This window comes from Arvicanthis niloticus, chromosome 7 (assembly GCF_011762505.2).
Source record: "Arvicanthis niloticus isolate mArvNil1 chromosome 7, mArvNil1.pat.X, whole genome shotgun sequence".
Lineage (NCBI taxonomy): Eukaryota > Metazoa > Chordata > Mammalia > Rodentia > Muridae > Arvicanthis > Arvicanthis niloticus.
Window position 1 is genome coordinate 12,682,975 of NC_047664.1, and position 21,261 is coordinate 12,704,235.

Sequence of the window (21,261 nt, forward strand, 5' to 3'; positions counted from 1 at the left end):
TCCTGTCTCGATCAGGAATGGCAAGCAACTTAGGGGGAAAAGTTGGAAGGGAAAAAGAACCTGGACACTGGAAAGGCTGCCCTGGAGGAGCCTGCATTAGAGTTGGGAATTGGAACCTTAAGGACACTGTAGATCAGGTAACTAATCTGGTAATCTGAGTGTCCCTTCTCAGAATTAGCCAAGTGTCCTTTGACCTCCACAAGGGAAGTGGGTACTCTTGGGCAAACACACAAGCACACACACACACACTAAATAATACTCAATAAAAATGTAAAGGCATGTTAGTTGTGGTTAATTGCTCGGAGGGAAATGGGAACTCGTGTTACTGAATTTATCAGGCAGGGTGAAGGATGGAAGGGTAGACTTCATACTGCTTCTCAGCCTTAACTGTGAAGCTTAAGAGGAGGGTGTGGTCCAGAACTACAGTAAGGTTAGTTCCGCTAAGGTTAGTATGGCAGCTCCTCAGCTGCTCTGGAGTGGCTCTGTCTGGTCACATGGCCACAAAGGGTGCCTCTGGAGTGAATCTGGCACAGAATCTGACCCTTAAAGCCAGAAGGGAGAAGCCCACACTAAAGTCTTTCTTATAATTGAAATCATACTCGGAATTTTGAAGATATAAACTCGTTAGTTAATAGGATTTTGAAAGCTGTTTTAATATAAGAGTAAATTCATTGTGAATAATTACAACCTGACCTTAAATTGTTCTAAAGTGCTTGTTAACCTTAATGGATTCAATAAAAAAAAAAAAAATCACCCACACTGGACTGGTAAACAGCAGCTGTCTACCTACGTCTGGATTATAGAAGAAGGAACACACCACAGAGGATGCTCACACTCTCAAACTCGCCTACACGCTGTCTAGTAAAGTGGAAGTCCACAGCACCACACTTCGGGGTCATTTCTTTAAAAACCAACAACCCAACCAAAAAACAAAACAAAACAAAACACAGCAACACGAGGGGACACTAACAGTTCTGGTTTGCACACAAGCTAGATAGGGCAGGGAAGATCTAGGAGGAACCACCCTGGAGAGAAGACACTAGCCTAGCTATCCACTTGGCCTTCCACAACAATGGTCTCTGGGTTTGCGGGGTTCACAGTAACGTGAGAATTGGGTGTCTCGGGGGTCTCTGTAAGCTCGCGGAGGGCCTGCGAGTCCTTTAATCCCAGGACCACCCGGCTCATAAGGCCTTTGAGCAGCTGCATCTCGCGAAGCAGGAGGTCCACCTTGTGCTGCAGAGCTTCGCGCGACTGGTCCGCGGACGTGGGCAGAGGCGCGCAGGCGTGTGGCCCGGCGGTGGCGACGTGGCCCGCGGGGAACTGCAGCCCCGCAAAGGTGCTGTTCGGGACGGAAGTGACTGACGGGACGGATCTGGACACTGGGGTCTTCCGGAAGGAAAGGGGCTTGTCCCCAGGCGCCAAGGCTGCAGCCTGTGGGGCTGGCGCGGTGGTGGACGCCAGATCCAGGACAGAGCCTGCAACGCAACACGCCTGGTCACCCGTGACTGATACATGCGGGGCGGGAGCTAACAGAGGCTGGAGGACCGAGATGGGAAGGAGGGGAGACTGTGGGAGGACCCACGGGATGCAGAGGACAGGGTACTCGCGATGCTGAGCTGTCACTCACCTCGCCCAGGGAGCTGCAGCCACGGGCTGCGTTTCCGGACACTCCGCGTGGTGGTGGCCGCCTCACACCAGTACGATTCGAGCTCCTCGACCTCGGGCTCGGGGACTGTGTACTCGGCGCCCCAGTCGAAGCGGCGCACCGGCCGGCTGTACTTGTAGAAGGCGAACTGCAGCGGCGTGTCTCGCTTCTGCGGGTGCAGGCGCGTCTCGCAGCGCAGCACCACGCGGCCCCGCGCCTCCTGCGGGCTCAGCGTCCTCAGCACCGGCGTCTGGAACAGTTCTACGGGGAGGGCGGCCCCGAGGCCGTGATGCTCAGAGAGTCCGCAAGAGGAATGGTACCCCCACCAGGGCCAACCAGTCCACTGTCCCGGATCTTTCTTTCCCTTATCCGGAGAGGGCTCCTCTCTGACCCAGAGAACAAGAAGGAATAGGAGAACGAGAAGGAGTGGGACGGGGAAACTGAGGCCACGGGGAGGGGTGGGGATGCCTGGGAGGATGGAGACAGTTTGAAGGGAGGCGGAAATCTGACAGGTGCTACAAGTTACATCCTAGCTGTCAATCAGTGGCATTCTCTAGACTTGAAGGGAACAGCTACGGTTCCCCTCCATAGTGAAGGTAGCACGCTCTTCAGATAGGGCAAGAACTCCTTGCTCCTAAGTGGGATCCCTAGCTAGAACAAGAAACCTGTATGCACGCCACAGGGAAGGGATACCTACAGAGCAGCCTGCAGAGCTCAACCTCTGCTTTCCCCTTCCGATTCCAGCCCTAGAATTTCCCCGTGATCGTCTCCCCCACCTTGCACGGTCACGGCCACCTTGGAGGAGAACATGGGCGCACTCTCCACTGGGATGCGCATGGTGCCTGAGCACTGGTAGTGACCGCTGTCACTGGCTCGCGCTTGCAACACCGTGTAGTTAGTGCTGGAATGGAAGTATCTCACAGCCTGGCCGTCGTGGTAGTAGTGAAGTTTGTAGACGACTTTGTCGTACCAGCCACGGCAGCGCATCACCAGGGGCTCTCCCTCGAACACTGCAGCATAGGGCACTTGCAGAATTAGCCAGTCTGCAACGGACGCCACAGACAGTATTTACTCTTCAGAAAACCCATCTCTGCCAGGCATGGTGGCACATGCTTTTAATCCCAGCAGTCGGGAAGTAGAGGCAGGAGGATCCTTGTGAGTTCGAAGCCAGGCTGGTCTACAAAGCAAGTTCCAGGGCAGCCAGGGCAGTTACATCTGTCTCAATAAAACTAACCCAACCCAACCCAAGAAATCTCAGGTATCCCTTCTCAGCCTCCCCCCACCCCCAGCAATCCCAGTGGCTGTTTTCTCTCCCCCTCTGGTCTGGTGACTAGCACCTGGGATCCTGACTAAACAGGAGGAAAGAAAATGGTATTGAAGAGGTGAAGATGCCTCAGAGTTGGTTCCAGCCCCAAAGATTTTTCTTCCAAAACCAACCATAGCCCCCACAGTGTGACTTCAAGGCCTTCCTGACATAGCCCTGGTAACCTCTTCCCTGACCCCATTTCTTTGTAACTTGCCCCACCTTTCATTCAACACAAGCCAGGCTCAACCACACTGGACTGCTCAGGAAAAAAAAAAAAAAAAAAAAAAGGTTCCGCATAGAGTCTAGGGCCCTTGTAAAGCTATTTTCTCAACCCAAAGGACCCTGCTTCTCAATTTGAATTCAGGTTCTGCATGCTTGTGTTTAGGCCTTATCTCCTGAAGGAAACTTCTCTGAGAACAGCCTTAGGTATATCCTATAGCACTCTGAATGTACCACCACAACTACCATCATTAGCATCACCATCAGCACCACCATCATCAGCACCACCACCATCACCACCATCATCAGCACCACCACCATCACCACCACCATCATCAGCACCACCACCATCACCACCGTCATCACCACCACCCTCATCACTACCACTACCATCACCACCACCATCACCACCATCATCATCATCACCACCACCACCCTCATCACCACCACCATCATCACCACCATCATCCCTGCAGCTGACACTATCCTTAGTATATCCTAGTGCCATTTTAGGCATCATAAAATTTTAAATTATTTATCTATTCATTCATTCATTCATTCATTCATTTGGAATTAGGTATGTATTCATGTCTAGGTCAGTGTGTCCTTGTGAGTGTAGGTGCCAGTATCAGAGGAGGCAAGAAGAGGGTGCCGTATCCTCTGAATCTGGAGTTATAGGCGGTTATGTCCTCATGTGGGTGCTGGGAACTCAACTCCAGTTCTCTCCAAGAGTACGGTTCATTCTTAACCACTGAGCTATCTCTCCAGCCTCCATTGTAGGTATTATAAACACCTTCCCTCCCCCCCAAAAAGAACTCCACTGGCCAGGTATGCTGGTGCGTGCCTGTAATCCCAGCACCTGGAAAGCAGGAGCAGGAGGGTTGAAAGTCCAGGCATGCCTGGGCTGCATATGGAGGAGACCCTGTCTCCAAAAAGCTTTGCAAGGCATAGTCACAGTTTCTGTACCTCTGTCTGTCTGTCAGCTATGGCCATCCCTGCTTCCACTTTAATGACCTCCAACAGAAAACCTCTAGAAGTGTAAAATGCTAATTGAAACATTGACCCATGTTCTTTAAGTGCTTAATAAAAATGATCATCTGCCCAGGTAAGATTATTAATCCTCCATATGAAGCAGCTAATCATGTATTTTAATGGGTATGCCATTATTACTTTTCCTACCCCCCCCCTTTTTTAAAATTTGGTAGAGGTTTTGTTTGTTTGTTTGCTTGTTTGTTAACACAGGCTGTTACTCACTATGTATCCCTGGCTGGGCTGCAGATTTGCACTCATCCTCCTGCCTCTGCTTCCTGGGTGCTGGAATTTCAGGCCTGCACCATCACACCCAATGTTCTCATCCCCATTTTGAAACTCTTCAAATATTTTGAGAGTTGATTTTTTGATCGACACTTAGGTGCTCATGTATATGTGCCAATAGCAAAAGTTTTATTAAGTTCTTTGTTCAATCTCCCCACCTGCCTTCCTTCCTTTCTTCTTCCTCCTTCTCTTCCCCTGCCCCATTCCTTTCTCTCTTATTTCATTCTTTATAAAAAGACTTTTGAGAAAGGGTATTGCTATATGGCCTAGGCTGGCCTCAAACTTGTGGCAATTTTCCTGCCTCAGCCCCCTGAGTGCAAGATTTCAGATGCATACTACCATGCCTGGCTACTTTTTCTTTTTTTAAGATCACAGATAATTACCTTTCATTATGGCATTTGTTTTTCAAACAAAGCATATCTTTAATTGTTTCTCCCCTTCATCTTTATCCCTCCTCTCTTCCGTGTGCCTGCCACCTCCGGTAGCCTCTCTCGCTATGGAGATTTATATGTGGCACTGGCATTTAGACACACCATCTTTCCATTTCCTGTTCTCCTTGCTTGGTCTCCAGTCTAGTGTCATGAAACAGACCCCATTCTTACTTTCCTTTATTTACATTCACATAAACAGTAAAAATTAGAACCCTGGCTGGACTGATGTGGTGGCTCACAACTTTAATCTTAGCACTTGGAAAAGAGAGGCAGGTAGATCTCTGTGAGTTCCAGGCCAGCCTAGACTACAAAGTGAGACCCTGTCATAAAAAAAAAAAAAAAAAAAAAAAAAAAAAAAAAAAAAACAAAAAATAAAAAAAAAAACAAAAAAAACCCCAAACCACCACCACCACCAACAACAACAACAAAAAAAAAAAAAAAAAAAAAAAAAAAAAAAAAAACCAAAAACAAAACAAGCAAGCAAAAAGAACCCTGTTTGGGTGTTATGGTACATGCCTTTTACCTAGTCTACATAGTGAATTCCAGGCTAGCCATGGATCCTGTCTCTTGTCAAGAAAGAGACAGAGAGAGAGAAGGGGAGAGAGAGAGGAAGAAGAAGAAGAAGAAGAAGGAGGAGGAGGAGGAGGAGGAGGAGGAGGAGGAGGAGGAGGAGGAGGAGGAGGAAGAGAGAGAGAGAGAGAGAGAGAGAGAGAGAGAGAGAGAGAGAGAGAAGAAAACTTAAGATTCTGGATTCCAGTAGTGTGGAGAGAGTGCAGTTTTTTACTTTCTGAAATTGGGTCACCCCACTTAATGTATTAATAATATTAATTTGCTTCATGCTCCATCAGGAAGACAAGGGGGGCCTTTTGGACCAGGAAATCTTCACTGCAGGCCTCTGCTTACTACTCCAAAGACTCAAGGTGGTTCCATGTGACATTTTCTTGTCCTCTGGGAATAGCCTGGTGTCTACCCTGCCAGCAGGGCCAGCACTCACCGTTAGACACAGAGAGGTGGATGGGATCACTGACAGGTGCTCCTCGTGTCTGACATCGGTATACACCTGGTGCCTGCACCTCAATGCTCTTCTTGTGGGAAGGCAGAAGGACATGGCCCAGGTACCAGAGAGTGTTAATGGGCCGGAGCTCCAGCAGCAGAGGGTGGTACCCATCACATCTCAGGGTTACTCGCTCCCCCTTGAAGATGGTGGTCCAAGGTGGGTGTAGAGACAGTACAGGCTTCTCCAGAGTAGCTGGGGATGTGGGGGATGGGGCCATGTGAGGAAGTAAAGTAAGATGAGGTGCCTGCCCAAAAATAAAGTCCCAGGATTGGGAATTGTTGGAAAACACCAGTTTCTTGGTCCCAGCCCACATAGGAACTCACCCTGGCAATGAGGGAGACCACAGACATGAGGTTCCAAGCAAGGAGTCTATTAATCATAGGCCATTTGTGACAGTGTCTATGCTCAAGAACACTTAGTCATCAAGATTGAGCAAGATTAGGGGGAAAATATCATCTCAGAACAGCCAGGAACTGGGGCATCTACCCTCATGGAACTCATCAAAACTTGGATGAGAGATGTACGAGACTTACCAGCTTTCCCGCTGCTTGGAACTGCAAAGCAAGACAGAAGGAAGAGGGTGAGGAATGTCCTCTATAACGGGAAAGACTCTTGATCCCAGGGAAGGCAGAGTAGTCTCGGAGCCTGTTTTCCTTTGTCCATACCAAGTTACCCAGCTTGGAGAAAGCTAGCTCCATTTCATGATTCCGAGGCAGACAGTGAACCATGTGAAACCCGAGGTCAGCAAAGCCAGCTGCTCTCTTAGCCCGCATACCCTGTCCAGTCTTACTCTCCCCTCCCCAATCCTGCTGATGCCCCCCATTACTAACTCACCCAGAAGCAGGAAGGCTATAAGTGTCCACATGATGAATCTGCCTGCAGGCTCTGTAGGGGCTGGAGGCATGGAGGAGGGGCAGAGAGAAAAAAGGCAGGTAGTAGCTGACATCGAGAACTAAGAAACACGGTTGCTTCTTCTGTCCATTCCCACTTCCTCAAGATGGTGGAATACAGAGACCAGGATGTCACTTGAGTATGTTACTCACCTACCCCAAACATCAAGCATTGTCCTATCTACTCTTCTGTAGCCATGCCCCGGCTCAGGCCAGCCTTGACTTCTATAGAGAGGCCCTATAGAGCTGAGTCTTCTACAGCTCACAGAAGCCACATAGAGTCCCCAGGATCCCACAGGGGCCATCAGCATTCCACTCCCACTACAGCCTTTCCCCACCAGTCAATCCCTCTGATGTTCTAGCCCATCTTATTCCTGCTTCATCCCTGATGACAGGTATTCCTGATGCAGGGCCTAGAGAGGTCATTGTGTGTTCTCTGAAGCAGAGTTCACATCCTCCCACACACGAGTAGACAGAAAGGAGTGATTCACCCATCCTGCCATGCTCCTGCCGACCTGTTGTTCCCCAAGTCAAAAACAGAAGTGTAAAGTATTTTCTTCTCCTCCCTTCCTGAATCTGAAACACGTCTTCCCTCCCCACCCACAGTGATCTCATGCTATGGTACCTCCACTCGCTTGCTCCTTTCTTCTTGCCTTCCACCAGACCCTAATACCCTTCCCCAGTCACGTCCTAGTCCCCAGGGCTCGTGGCCTGGGAGAGAGGTCACTGACTGCATGAGCCCCTCAGAGGCTTCTCAAATCCGACCTCTCTGCTCTGCTTCTATGAGCCACGTGAGCACACCTGAGCAATGACGAGCCTGAGTCTCAGGTAAATATTTAATGAAGTTTCCAGCCTGATAGTATGTCTCCCCAGGCTCTACCCTGTCTGTGGTGGAGGCTGTTTAGAACCAGGACACCTGCCTTCCTTGGAATTCTAGCAGGAAGGAGATCAGGGATCCGATACAGTCAGCTCTCCAAGATCTCATCCTCCAATTTTGTTGATGCACCAGGTTTTCCTCTGAGAATTCCCTCGTATTTTAGTGTGGTGTGCTTTTCCCTGTCGAAATACAAATGTCTCTGGGGAAAATATGTCCAGTCATTTAAATTATGCTGACATTTTTGGATCTTGCTTTGGGAGCATGATTTGATGAGGAGAAGGAAAAGGGGGATAGGGAGAGGAAGAGGGAGAGGGAGAGGAAGGAAGAGGAGAGAGAAGGAGTGGGGAAAGTGGAGAGAGGGAGAATGCAGGTCTGAAAGGTAGGAAAGTATCCAGTAAGGTGAGCAAGAGTGGGGAAGGAGGGATGGGATAGAGCAGAGATGAATGCCCCATTTAGCCACCACTCCTACGCTTCCCTGAGCCCTGCCTGCCTCCTCATCTTGGGACCAGTGTGGGATTCCTCACATCAACCACAACCTGTCCCCATGGTCTGACTTCTGCACAGCCCACTACCTCTACAGTGAGAGTTTGCAGAGACTACACAAGCAGTCTATTTTGGCTTCTCATAAGTCAGAACAAAGATCTCAGTCCCTTTACTGGATTCCAGAAGAAACCTGATCACATTAAAAATTCATGAGCTGTGAACTTATAGGAATCAGCCTCTGAGCTCACTCGCCATGCAGATAGTGCTTGGAATTGGACCTGAAACGCATCCTGACCAACACCTGTTCATTACACACTTCATCTGAACTTTTGGCAAGTGGGTCTGTTTTCTCTACACAGGACCCTTCCCATAGGATTTTAACTCTTCACTCCTTTGTGTATTGCCAAGGCCTTTAGTATGCAGACAAGTCTGAAAAGTATGTAGGTCACTTAGGGTTTTGTTTTTCCCTTTTTACAGGTTTGCGATCCTACACAGCCTAGTCTCAAACTCTAAAGGGAGCTAAAGTGTTGCTCATTTCCCCAGCCCTCTACATGCCTGGACAAGAGCATGCACCACCACAGTGGGTTTGAGTAATATTTTGAAGTCTTTGAAATCTGTCACAACAGAATGTCCTGTGACATTGTCACAAGACGCAATGCCATTTGATAAGGACTGCGGTAAGTAGAATGTTCTCAGGGACAATGTGGTACAATGAGACTGGCTCACTTACAGTGAGTGCACCATTGTGTGGCAGCTATCCTTCACAGACAGGGACAATTGCATCATTCATTTCTCACAGGGGACCTCCAGGGAGGGATTATCACTGGTTCTGTTTTACATGTGAGGACACTGAGGTCACAGAAACCCCAGGGATGCTCGAGGAGGAGCCTCACTCAAGTCCGTTCTCAAGTCCAACTCTCATTAGGGACCTACGCCTCTCAGGGGAGACTCTTTGTCTCCTCTCTTACTTCCTTATTTTCCTCTCATTATCCACATGACCTTTCTTCTCCTGTAAACATTGGCACCTACTGTATAATGTTTAATGTATGTTCCTCAATATGTGCACACACATGTATGTATTTATTCTATTTGTGTGTGTTGTCTGCATGTATGGCTGCATACCATGTGCATGCCTAGTACTTGCAGAGGCTAAAATAGGGTGTTGGATCCCCTGGAACTGGAGTTATAGGTGGTTGTGAGCCACCATGTGGATGCTGGGAATTGAACCTAGATCCCCTGGAAGAGCAGCCAGTGCTTTTAACCACTGAACTATTTCTCCATCTTCTACATGTTCAACCTTAAAAAAAATAAATTGACACATAGTTCTTATGTCTTCTACCCTCAGATCATCCCTGGAAATCTCTTCACAGACCCACCCAGAAGCAGGGTTCTTAGTTGATTCAAGACCATCCTTGAAGATGCTAAACTTTACTTACCATCAGCGTGAACTTCTTCCTTTGTTTTTTTGTAGTATATCTAAAATCATCACGTATACATTTGTAAGTTATTTCCGGCTGCAGCAGGCAGAATAAATAGCACAAAGAGAGGCCACAGTGGGAATACAACTCTACATAATTCAGGATGGTGTGAGAATTCTTCATATTCACTAAGGCCATAATAACACGGTGTGCTAAGCCATCAACCAAAGATTACCTTAAGCAAGGTTATTGCGTAACTTGTCAGGCTCGCTCTCATCCTTTGAGAATGGGCAACAATAATACAAGCATAGAACAAAGGAGCGTGAATGGGATTAAAATGGTAGGAGTGTAAGGTCTGACAGAGATTAGCATCACTGAAGAGAAGCCAAAGAAACTGCACTGAGATAACAGAGAAGATACCTTAGGGAGAAATTTCTCCCAGTGCCTGAAGAAAAGGAGCCTAAAAGAGAGAGGAGGCTCCTAGGGACCCTGATGGAAAGGACCATGCAAGGAAGGGTTATTATAGATTGAGTTGCCCACTGCAAACATGGAAAAAGGAAGCCTTGCTTCCTTTTCCAGCTGTCAGCAGCATCTTGGTGTTGTCTACATGGTGCTGGTTTTGCAGGCATGCAGTTACAAGGGTCATGATGGCTTGTACCCTTTGAAGCAAGGCAATACATACATACAATGCATGGTCAGATGCTCTGCAGACTCCCCTGAGGGGAGTATGTGTACATCAGTGAGGGTGAAGCCTAATTCTAAGACCTTGGGATGTTGGAGATACAGCTACCAAGAAAGCTGCAAGCGCCAAGTGGAACTGGACAAAGAGAGAACACATGTGTGCTGCAAGTATCGGGACCACAGGGGCAGGGCTGCCCCAGCCCACTGAGGCTTGCATCGTGACTCAATATGCCCTGGATACTGGACGTAGAGTGTGATGGTTTAAAGGAGATGTTCCCCTTAGTCTGGGCATTTTAATACTGGGTCCTCAGTTAGTGATTGTTTGGGGAAACTTAGGAGATGTGGCCTTGATAGAGGAAGTATGTCACTGGGGGCAGGCTTTGAGGCTCAAAAGAGTCATGATATTTTGAGTTCATTGTCTCTGTTTCCTGCATGAGCTCAGGTATTCCTGCCACTATGCTTGGTGCTTGCTGCCATGCTTCCCTGCCACGATAACAAGAGTAAGTAACTCTTACTCCTCCAGAACCATAAGCCCCAAATAAACTCTTTCTTCTTATCGTAGTTAGGGTGTTATTGCTGGGAAGAGACACCATGACCACAGCAGCATTTAATTGGGGCTGACTTACAGTTTCAGAGGTTCAGTCCATTATCATCAGAGTGGAAAATGTGGCAGCAGCCAGGCAGACACAGTGCTGGAGAAGGAGCTGAAAGTTCTACATCTTGATTCCCAGGCAGCAGGAGGAGACTGTGTCCCACACTGGGCATAGCTTGAGCACATATGAGACCTCAAAGCCCGACCCCATAGTGACACACTTTCTCCAATGAGGCCACACTTCCTACTAGTACCAGTCCCTGTAAGCCAAGCATTCAAGCACATGAGTCTGTGGGGGCCATTTATATTCAAATCACCACACTTCTGGAAGTTGCCTTTGTCATGATATATTATCACAGCAGTAGAAAAGAGACTTGAGAGGTTTTTTTTTTTTTTTTTAAATAGTGTTGAGTTTGTTAAAACTACAGTGGCTTTTGAGTTGGGATAAATGTTCTTTACCTTATGAGATGGCCATAAGCCTTTGGGGTCAGAGATGGAATATTAGAATTCATGTTTTAAATATTTGGTGCATAGATTCAACACAGTTTTGAAAGTTGTGGAGCCTTTAGGAAAAGCCTAGTTGGCAAAATTAAATCACTGAGGGTAGGTCTGTGAAGGCTATAACCTGCTCCTGGTTCTGGCCATTGTTCTTTCTTTCTTGCCTACTACGATGTGGACACACACTCTTATCACTGGGGCAGTCTTGCTGCTCTGCTCCCCTGCCACAACGGACAGAAACCCTCTGAAACTGTGAGACAGTTTCCATTCCTCCTCAGGTTGTTTCTGTCATTCATTTTGGTCAGAGTGTGCAAAAGTAATGGATTCACAAGCTTTTGGGCTTTCTTTTATACAGGCGTTGATCCTAACCCTGAGACCTCTGCTCTCACTACCTAAACACCTCCTGAAGGCTACACTTGCTCATATTATCATCTTAGGGATTAATATTTCAACATGAGCCTGGCAGTGGTGCCGCACGCCTTTAATCCCTGCACTTGGAAGGCAGAGGCAATGGATTTCTGAGTTTGAGGTCAGCCTGGTCTACAGAGTGAGTTTCAGGACAGCCAGGGCTACACAGAGAAACCCTGTATAGCCCTGTATCTTGAAAAAACAAAAAAAGAAAAAAGAAAAAGAAAGAAAAAAAAGGAAGGAAGGAAGGAAGGAAGGAAGGAAGGAAGGGAAGAAAAGGGGTAGTGGTGCACCGAGAGATAGCTCAGGGACTAAGAGCACTTGTTATTCTTCCACAGAATAGGGGTTCAATTCCCAGCACCCATAGTGTGCAGCTCAGAACTGCCTTGAACACTAGCTCCAGGGGATTTGATGTCATCTTCTGGCTTCCACAGGACTTACACACAGACATGTACGTAAAAAATTAATTTCAGCATAGGTACATGGAGGAGAAAGCCTATAAAAATCTAAACCACAGGAATAATTAAACACTAGCATGTAATTAAGAGTTGTTGAGGGAGAGTAATTAACAGAAATGAAGTCTCAAATTAACACCTAGCTTTTATTAGCTTCACATTTCATAACTTTAACATTAATAAAATTTAGGACAGGAAGTTTTTTTTTTTTTTTTTCCTGGGGAAAGGGTTGTCCTATGCGTTATAGGCTGGCCATCAGCCTCCATGGCTTACAAATATCTTAACTTATTAAATTCTAGTAGCATATACATCTTCCCATCCTGTGTAAACCCAAATGTCTAGGAGACGTTGCTAATGTTTCCTGTGGGAATATAGGGAAGAAAATTGCCCTCAGCTGATACTGCAGTACAAAATTTACTTCTTTTGCTTTTCTTTAAATTCTGTTCTGGGCAACTGAAAGAAATTCCTGATCTAGAATGAATTCCTGGTCACAGCTAAAGAAAATATAATTATAGGCGAATTCTGGGTATAACCTTGTATGCAACTATTTACACTCAAACAGTTCCATTATTCTATCAAAGTATCAAACCATATTGCAAAACTATGCCTGCATATGTGTGGTACAGAAAGAGCTGGAATTATTGTGGTGGTTGAACATATCGCAGATGAATAGCTTGCTTTCATTTGTCAGCAACCTTTGTGGTACCAGGCTTCAGGTAGACAGACAAGTCCCTCAGCTCCATAACCAGATGACCAAGGAGAACTCTTACATCTTGCATTTGTTTGAGAAGAAGGTGTATCTGTTGACGAAGGTGAGGGTCTGAGGAGGAGAATCTTAGCTGCTCAGAAGAAGGACCAGGCGGTGAAGGCAGAGGACCAGGAGCTTCTGTAGGAGTTTCTGAAGCAGTTGGTTTCTGAAGAGCTAGATTCAAGATGGAGGAACAAGCAGAATTTAAGGGACCTGAATTACGGGCAGGAAGCACATGCAAGTCAAATCTGTCTGGTCATGGTGGTGTACATCTATAATCCCAATGCTCAGGAGGCCAAGGCAGAAGGAACACTGCAAGTTCAAGCCCAGCCTGGTCTACATAGTGAGCTGTAGGTCAGCCAAGGACACAAAGTTAAGACCTTATCTTAAAAACTGAAAAATAAAATGATGCCTGACTCTGGCCCCCACACTGTTAGCTACCACGTGAGGCAGACTACTTCAGGGCAAGCTCCTGTATGAATGTTTCTTCAAAATCTTCCTTCCTTTATTTCAGCTAAAATTCTAGAATGCAATCTCAGCATACCCAGAGGTATCGCCACCTACCACTTCAATGTTTCAAGCACACCCTCCATTTCGGTTAAGCACATGTCTTAACATAGTAGACCCAAACATGTCTACTATCTTTTCTTAACCCACGAGTTTAAACTGAGCATGCTCAGAATGCACTGCTTAACTGAAAATGTTTCAGAATAGACCAACCTTTACATGAGTGAGTGTGTAAGTCTCCCGTGGGAGTTGAATAAACCTCCCATGCTATCTTTACTTGAGGAGGGAGAGTCTTGCTTTGGAAACAACACCCGTACTCTTCTTGCCTGACATTAAAAACAAATCTTTCTTCACTTTTGTATTCCTTGGTGTGGTGGTTTGAGTAAAATCGCTCCCATAGGCCCATAGGGAATGGCACTACTAGGAGGTGTGGCCTTGCTGGAGAAGTGTGGCACTGTAGGGACAGGCTTTGAGGTCTCAGACGCACACGCCTGTCCTCTTCCTGATACCCGATGATCCAGATGTGGAATGCTCAGCTTCTTCTCACCATTATGTCTGCCATGTTTCCTGCCATGACAATAATGGACTCTGAACTGTAAGCCAGCCCCAAAAAAACTACTTGCCTTTATAAGAGTTGCCATAACCATGGTGTCTCTTCACAGCAATAGAAACCCTAACTAAGACGCTTGCCTCTGTTTGTTTTGGTATTGAACTCAACAACATGTGAATCCACTGTGTTTGGTTACAGAACCAATCTTTCCTCTTTTCTTAAAGTGGCTGTGGTACTTACTGGCAGCCAGGGCATGAAAATGCTCTTCCTAATGCAAATTTTAGTCTGAGATTTGACTGTCTCTGCTTGAGAATCTTTAGTGTGGAAGCCTCATCATTACCCAGCCCAGTTTGTTCTCTTTCAAGGCAGAATTTAATTTCTGGAAGTACACTCTGGGGTCAACTTTTTCTTGTGTGTGTGTGTGTGCGCGCGCGCGCGTGCATGCGTGGGCACGCGTGTCAGTCTTTCATCTTTGCTTCAGCCTTCCTCGGCATGGGTCACTCGTGGCACCCTTTCTTCAGGATTCTTCACGATTCTCCCCCACTACTTTCATACGACACGTATTCAAGCTTTCTCATCAGCCTAGGTGACTCCTAGGTGTGTGTCAAGTCAAACACGGCTTTCCTAATGGTAACTTCTAGAATTTGACACACATTTTACTCTTTCTAGAGGCTGTTTGCTTGTTTGAGATGAGGTCTCACTGTGCAGTCCTGAGTGGCCCTTTCTACATATTATCTGCATTCTAGGTATGCATTCCATAAATATTCAGATCACATAGGAATCCTGTATTCTATAGGATGATAGAAGAGGGGCCAGCTTAGGTCTTGGTTTGGTAGATTCCACAGTCCAAGGAAGACATTCTCTTTCTGAGCTCTCTGCCACCTTTAAGGACTTTGGATTGTTGCCCTGTCTCTTCTGCCTCCACTCTTCACCTCCTTCCTCCAGATTTTGGTTGATAAACCCAGTCTTGTCTCATACACACACCCACGGACACACATACACATTAAACTCACCCTCTACCCGGATCTCCAGCTGTGGGCTCTGCTTTGAAATGTGCCTGTCCTCAGTTGCTGCCTCGCACCAGTAGGAGCCAGAGTGTTCTTCTGAGACTTTGGGGATCTGGAGTTCTGAAGAGACTCCTCTGATACTCAGTGACCTTCCATCCTTGTAGAAGGAGAAGAGGAGGCGGGAGGCTGACCTCTGCAGGGACAGCTTTGTCTGACAGCTCAGGGTCACTGAGCCTCCCTCTTGAGGCTCACTAGAAGGTGAGGCTTTGAGAATTGGGGCTGCAAACAACTCTAGGAAAAAGACAAGCAGGGAAGAAGAGGTCTACCATTCTGTACACTCCAGACCCGTAACATCACTCACACATCCTTTCTTCTGGTTCCATTAGGGATGGGTTCTTTTTAGGAAGGTCCCATTTGAACTTTTCAACGTCTTCCTCCTCTTCTTCTTCCTCCTCATCCTTCTCCCCTCCTTCCCTTCTTTTTCCCTTTTTATTTCTTCCCTCTCTTCCTCCTCCTTCCCTTTCTCCTCCTTTCCTTCCTGCTTCTTTCCCTTCTACGCAGGGACTAGAAAAGATCCGTAGATGAGCACATCTGACAACAATCCAGGCTCTGGATCTGTGAACATCAGAAAGCATAGATCTGGATGCTTCTGGGATGTCTGTTCCTTCTTACCCAAATCTACCACAGCAACACTCCCTCAGACTCTCTCACCTTGGACGGTGACAGCCACAGGGGATGCGGTCTCTCGGCTCCCAGGACCAGGGCTCCTGAAGATGCCGCTGCAGTGGTAGTGCCCACTGTCTGACTTTTGCACGGCAGTGATAGAGAATTCTCTTTTAGGTCCAGGAGGACCCAGGGCTGAGCCCTCTCGGTAGAAGATGACCTGAGTCAGTGGCCAGTCTTGCCAGGCGCGGCAGTGTAGAACCAGTGTGTCTCCTTCAAATATTGATGTAGCTGGACCTTGGAGGATCAGCCAGTCTGTGGCCCAGAGTAAGAGCTCATATATCATCCACATCCCTCAGGAGGTCCCAAGCAATGCTCATAGCAGATCCCCTAAACATTCCAGGTCACTTTCAACTCTTACTAGGCCACCTTACTGCTCTCTGACCCTTAGAACTCATGTAAGAATGAAACCTTTTTTTTTTTTTCTCTGCTTCCCCCTGTCTATTCCTGACCTCTCATCCCAAAGCGTACTGGTAACCGGAGAATGATTTTACTTAGAGATTGAACTTAGTGATAGGGATTACTCACCATGTTGAGAGAACAGCTCTAGGGCATTTTGTCTCCTCCGGGCTGAGGATGGGGAACTAAGTACTTCTACCTATGCCAGTCTCCTGAGTGGACTGGGGCTATCAGGAGTGACTTGAGACAATGGGACCTCACCATAGGAAACAATGAGATGGAAGGGTTTACTGAACGTGTAGCCCTTGAACTGGAAGCCAGCTTCACTGGAGTGGGTCATGTCCCCGTCATCTTCATCACCCTTATCCTCCGCAGCAGCAGCTTGGCAGCTGCTGTGCTCAGCGCTGATGGGTCCTTCACACTTCAGAGTCTCCAAACTGGCAGCTGAGGATGGATGGCCCCGGGAGAATCAGAAAATGATAGTGCAACTTAGGAAAGAAGATAAGAATGGCCCTCCGCGTGGGCTCCTCTTCTGCCCTAGGGAATATCAGCACAGGAGACAAGAGGAAGACACCGAACCTCTCTAAGAGGTTTCTATGGGTCTTCAGTAGAATGGCTTTGACCTTGGCTCACTGACATTCAGGCCTCCCAGTGAAAAGACTATGGTTTAGGGAAAAGGGAGGGGGTGGGATGAAGGAACAGTAAACTCACCAACATGACACCCAGCTGTTGGTTCAGGAAACCAGAGGGCAGTGACAGCCATGACCCCACAGCAGGAGGAGGAAAAGATGAACATGAGATTCTAGCATCCATGGTGTGTCACACACTGCTGGCACATTCGAGCACTGTTTAATCTTCACGGGCCTTTCAGATAAGCATGTTCACCATCATTTGATAGTTTTTATTGTTAACAATGTTTTATGAGCAAGGTCACACTCTGTAGTCCAGGTCAGGCTGGAACTCACTATGTAGCCCAGGTTGACCTTGAACTTGCAACAATCCTCCTGCCTCGGCCACAGATGTAAGCTACAATGCAACGTCGTCCATCCTATAAATTTTAAAGACGCAGTTCTACAAAATCAGATTTAAACGAGTTTAAAGTAAGAGTTGGGGGTTGGCTGGGAGATTAGGAGTTGGGAAACTGCTTAGCTGACACATAGGTGGAGCAAACATAGCCCTGTAACTCCAGTGCACTGGAGGCAAAGACAGGCAAGGTCCCCAGGGGTTGCTGGCTAGCCAGCCAGCTATCCTAAGCTACATGGTGAGGCCCAGACCAATGGAAGACTTTGTCTCAATAAAGTGCAATAAAAAGGTAGATAAGATCTAGGGAATGAGACACTTGGTGTTGTTCTCTGACACACACGTGTACACATGTGCGTGTACACCCACACACAAACAAACATGTACTACACACACACACCTTACTGCATTTAAAAAGGAAATCAGACAGGCAGGCAAGCCTGAGGGTGTAGAACATTTGCTTAGCCTGCAAGAAGGCCCAGGGTTTGATTCCTAGCAACATTCCCGTAAGAATCATGAATGGAGCAAGAACGTCAGGTGTGAGTTCAAAAGCAGAGTTTGTTTTACTTCACAGCACAAACAGAGTCTGTTTCACCCTTCTGAGCCTCCTTGTCGACATCCTGCCCTGACTCTCATTTTCCCAAAACTACTTGGCTCTTTAGGATAGAATATGTTGTTTAACCATCAGACTGAGTCTGGGGTCCCCAATGGAAGAGTTAGGGGAAGGACTGAAGGAGCTGAAGGAGATTGCAATCCCATAGGAAGAACAACAGTATCAACTAACGGGACCCCTCAGAGCCCCCAGGGACTAAACCACCAGCCTAAAAGTACACATGGGTGGGTCCATGGCTCCTGATATGTAGCAGAGGACTGCCTAATCTGGCATCTATGGGAGGGGAGGCACTTGGCTCTGTGGAGGCTTGTTGCCTTAGCGAAGAGGGATGCTGGGGGGGGGGGGGGGGGGGGGGGTAAGGCGGGAGTGGGTAGGTGGGTGGGGAAGTACCCTCCTAGAGGCAAAAGGGAGGGGGAGTGGGATGGGGGTTTGCAGAGGGGAAACTTGGAAGGAGGACAACATCTGAAATGTAAATATATAAAATAATCAATAAAAAAAATATGTTGTCCACAAAAGAGTAGCCATGCCTCTCTTCCCCCTTGTTTTCCCTTTCAAGTCTCTTTCTTTTTCTTGGTTTTTAGAGATAGTGTTTCTCTGTGTAGCTCTGACTGTCCTGGAACTTGCTGTGTAGAGCATGCTGTCCTCGAACTATAAGATATGCCTGCCTCTGTCTCCTGAGAGCTGGCATTAAAGGCATGCGCGACCCCGGGCCAGCCAATTATTCACTTTTAATGATCCCTTACTTTGATGCCCTTTGACCTTGAACTTCCCCCTAGCAATGGCAAAGCTCTTTCTCCATCCTCCCCTCCCTGTGACCCTTTACTGTCAGGCTGCGCTAGAAACCACAGAACAATTCTTTTCTACAATCTCTTAGGTCCACGGCTGACCCAGGATAGGTAAAGTCATCTCTCCCAGCTCTGGCTGCTCCTTGCCCTGCTTAGACCTCTCCCCATATTCGTATGTGTTTACTTGTCCACTCCACTGTCTCCCACCCCGGGCACCTTCGTCTCATCCGCTCCCAGTGCCCCTGACTCTCGGACTTTTTAACTTCCCTATTAAGTCTACTTCCTGGTTCGCACTGTCTTGGTACCGGTGTTTTCTTTAGCTCCGCCCTCTTCTCTCTACCTCTTTTCAGTTCCTTCACCAACCGACGACTGTGCTCAGTGTCCTTTTATTTTGTTTCTTTAAAAATAATAAAGCATCGAGGCTGGAGAGCAGGGTCAGCTGTTCAAAATACTTCTTGGTCTTGCAGAGACATCTTCATGGTGGCTCCCAAACATCTAGAACTCTAATTGTAGGGGATCTGATACTCTCTTCTGACCTCTAAAGGCTTCAGGCATCCACATGGTGCACAGACATTCCCTCAGCCAAAACAGACACGTATAAAGTTAGTTAGTTAGCTAATTAATTAAAGTTAAAGCCTTGTTGGCCTAGCTAGCATTTCTACTTGATAAACCTTATATGGTTCTATGGAAGGTATTATTCTCGTTTTTACAACAGAGAGAAGTAAATTCAGATATATTAAACGTGATTTAAAAGAAAAACTAAAAACAGGATTTTGCAGTGCATCCCTGGATGGTCTGGTACTTACAATGTGACCTGAGCTGACTTTGAACTTGAGGCAATCCTCCTGCCTCAGGCTTCTTAGCCCTGAGATTACAGGTACATGCTCCTATGCTCAACAGAAAGGGAATTTTTCAAAGTGATACAGAAGTAGTAACTGGGAGAGGGGCTTGAAGTCAGAATATGTGATACAGACCACAATTCTTGCTACAGAACCAAAAACCCTGGGCCTCCCACAAATAGCTATTGTTTTGGTGGAAGACCATGTGTTTGAAAGGATTATTGTAGTGTTTAGATAGAAGCAATAATAACAAAGTGTCAGAGGCAGCCACTGGGGATCCAACGCTTCTTTTGTAAGATGCTATCAAGATGGAGTCTTTAAGGATACTTAGATGCTTATAAAGGGGGAGGGGACTGGGGAGTCACACAGAGTTCCTTTCAGATGGAGCTAACAATATAAGCAAACTGGGAGACAGATAAGAATCTGAACTGTGAATGGAAATGCCGGCTGGTTGAGTTTGTTAGAGTGGGAATGCGAAGGCTTTGGGGGTGCTAAAGAGGCTGAGGAGGCTTAGTGGGTACCAGGTTTGGGGTTTCATGTGCCATGACAAAAGCTTGAGTTTTAGAAGTCACTCTGGATGTAGTCATTCTGTGAGAGGAGGCTGAAACAGGGTCGGTAAGGATGCCATTGCACAGCTCAGTCACACGTGATGAAGGCTTGTCTTAAGAAAGTATTTGTGGTGCTTTGGGGAAGGAACTGGCTGAGGAAACAAATTAGGAGGTGAAATTTGCCAACGTTGATGATTCAGAGAGTGACAAAGGAAGAGTTCAGGACTCCTCTCGGCTTACCAGCCGAGGGCTAGTGCCATGCACGGAGAGCAGATAAAAAGTAAGTTAAAAGAAGTGAGGATCCAGAGGATGTGTGAACTCGTGTTGTGTTGGTACCAGTGACACACACAGGTCAAAATGTTTGTGTAAAGGTTAATATTCAAATGTGAAAGTCAAAAGCATAATTAGAGCTTGGAAATGTGCTCGAAGCTCTAAAAGTGTTGCAGACGAAACATACACATACACACATACAGTCTCATTAGGAGACTGAGGAGGGAAGGAGGGAGGGAGGGAGGGGGGGGAAGGGAGTGGGTTTAACTATAGAGGACACTAGAGTTTACATAAGGCAAAGAAAATCTACTTAAGGGTCAAAAGAGACCCAAGCAGTAAACAGTAAATAACAGTCAGGAAAACAGAGGCTGAGGAAAGAATACACAGCCAACAGGGCTAGACAAAACAAAGAGACCCGTCATGATAAGAACTGAAAAGTGTGGAGTGACCTGGTTAGTGCAGAGGTCACTGTACCCTCTGTAACCCAGACTCCAGTGGAGGCCATGCTGCAAGCACTGAAGGGTGAGCAGGGACGGGAGGCGGAGCCAGCAGGCCTGCATTGCTCTTTCAAGAAAGTTGTATTTGAAAAGCTAAGGTTTGCAGTTGGCAAAGGCTTCACAGTCAGAAGGGACTTTTAGGATGGAAAATATCTGAGTTTTTATATTTAGAAAGACCCATTCAGTCAGTCCCTCACACCAGACTTGCCTTCTATCTGTCCTTGTCCTGCCTGAACAATAATTCTTTGCACAGTCAAAGTCAGTCCATATTTCTTACCTTTGAGGTTTTTTCTGAAGATTAGACATATCTCATTTCCACACCAACATTCAAACATTTTACTTACCCAGTAACATCTGGGTTGCCAGGAGCACAGCAGGACAGATGTAAAGAGCCCACTCTATGGGCACACAGCTCAGCTTCATGGTGACTGTACCTCCTGCAACCCCAACATACTGATTTTCTTCAACATGAAACCTCTCA

General features: G+C 47.0%; 2 protein-coding genes across 3 annotated transcripts in view; both read right to left on the bottom strand.

Annotated features, from left to right (window-relative positions):
* Fcrlb (Fc receptor like B) overlaps nucleotides 1–6,204 on the bottom strand; it is a 6,399-nt gene extending 195 nt beyond the window's left edge. The window contains exons 1-4 of the mRNA XM_034508667.2: nucleotides 5,910–6,204; nucleotides 2,422–2,688; nucleotides 1,628–1,906; nucleotides 1–1,475 (exon numbers count right to left, since the gene is read on the bottom strand). The exon at nucleotides 1–1,475 is cut by the window's left edge and continues 195 nt beyond it. Of these exons, the coding sequence (XP_034364558.2) occupies nucleotides 1,045–1,475; nucleotides 1,628–1,906; nucleotides 2,422–2,688; nucleotides 5,910–6,189 (1,257 nt within the window). The 5' untranslated portion in view covers nucleotides 6,190–6,204 and the 3' untranslated portion in view covers nucleotides 1–1,044. The remainder of the gene's footprint in view (nucleotides 1,476–1,627; nucleotides 1,907–2,421; nucleotides 2,689–5,909) is intronic.
* Nucleotides 6,205–12,385: 6,181 nt separating this feature from the next.
* On the bottom strand, nucleotides 12,386–21,261 carry Fcrla (Fc receptor like A). 2 transcript variants are annotated; one of them, XM_076937944.1, is made up of 6 exons: nucleotides 21,125–21,261; nucleotides 16,920–16,934; nucleotides 16,470–16,652; nucleotides 15,798–16,064; nucleotides 15,093–15,377; nucleotides 12,386–13,196 (listed from the first exon to the last, which is right to left on the bottom strand). In XM_076937944.1, exons 1-6 carry the CDS (start codon nucleotides 21,201–21,203, stop codon nucleotides 12,955–12,957), a joined length of 1,071 nt encoding a protein of 356 aa, XP_076794059.1. In that variant the 5' UTR covers nucleotides 21,204–21,261; the 3' UTR covers nucleotides 12,386–12,954. The 2 variants fall into 2 exon arrangements, with proteins under 2 accessions (XP_076794059.1, XP_034364560.1); XM_034508669.2 differs by lacking the exon at nucleotides 16,920–16,934 and having other exon boundaries at nucleotides 21,125–21,250.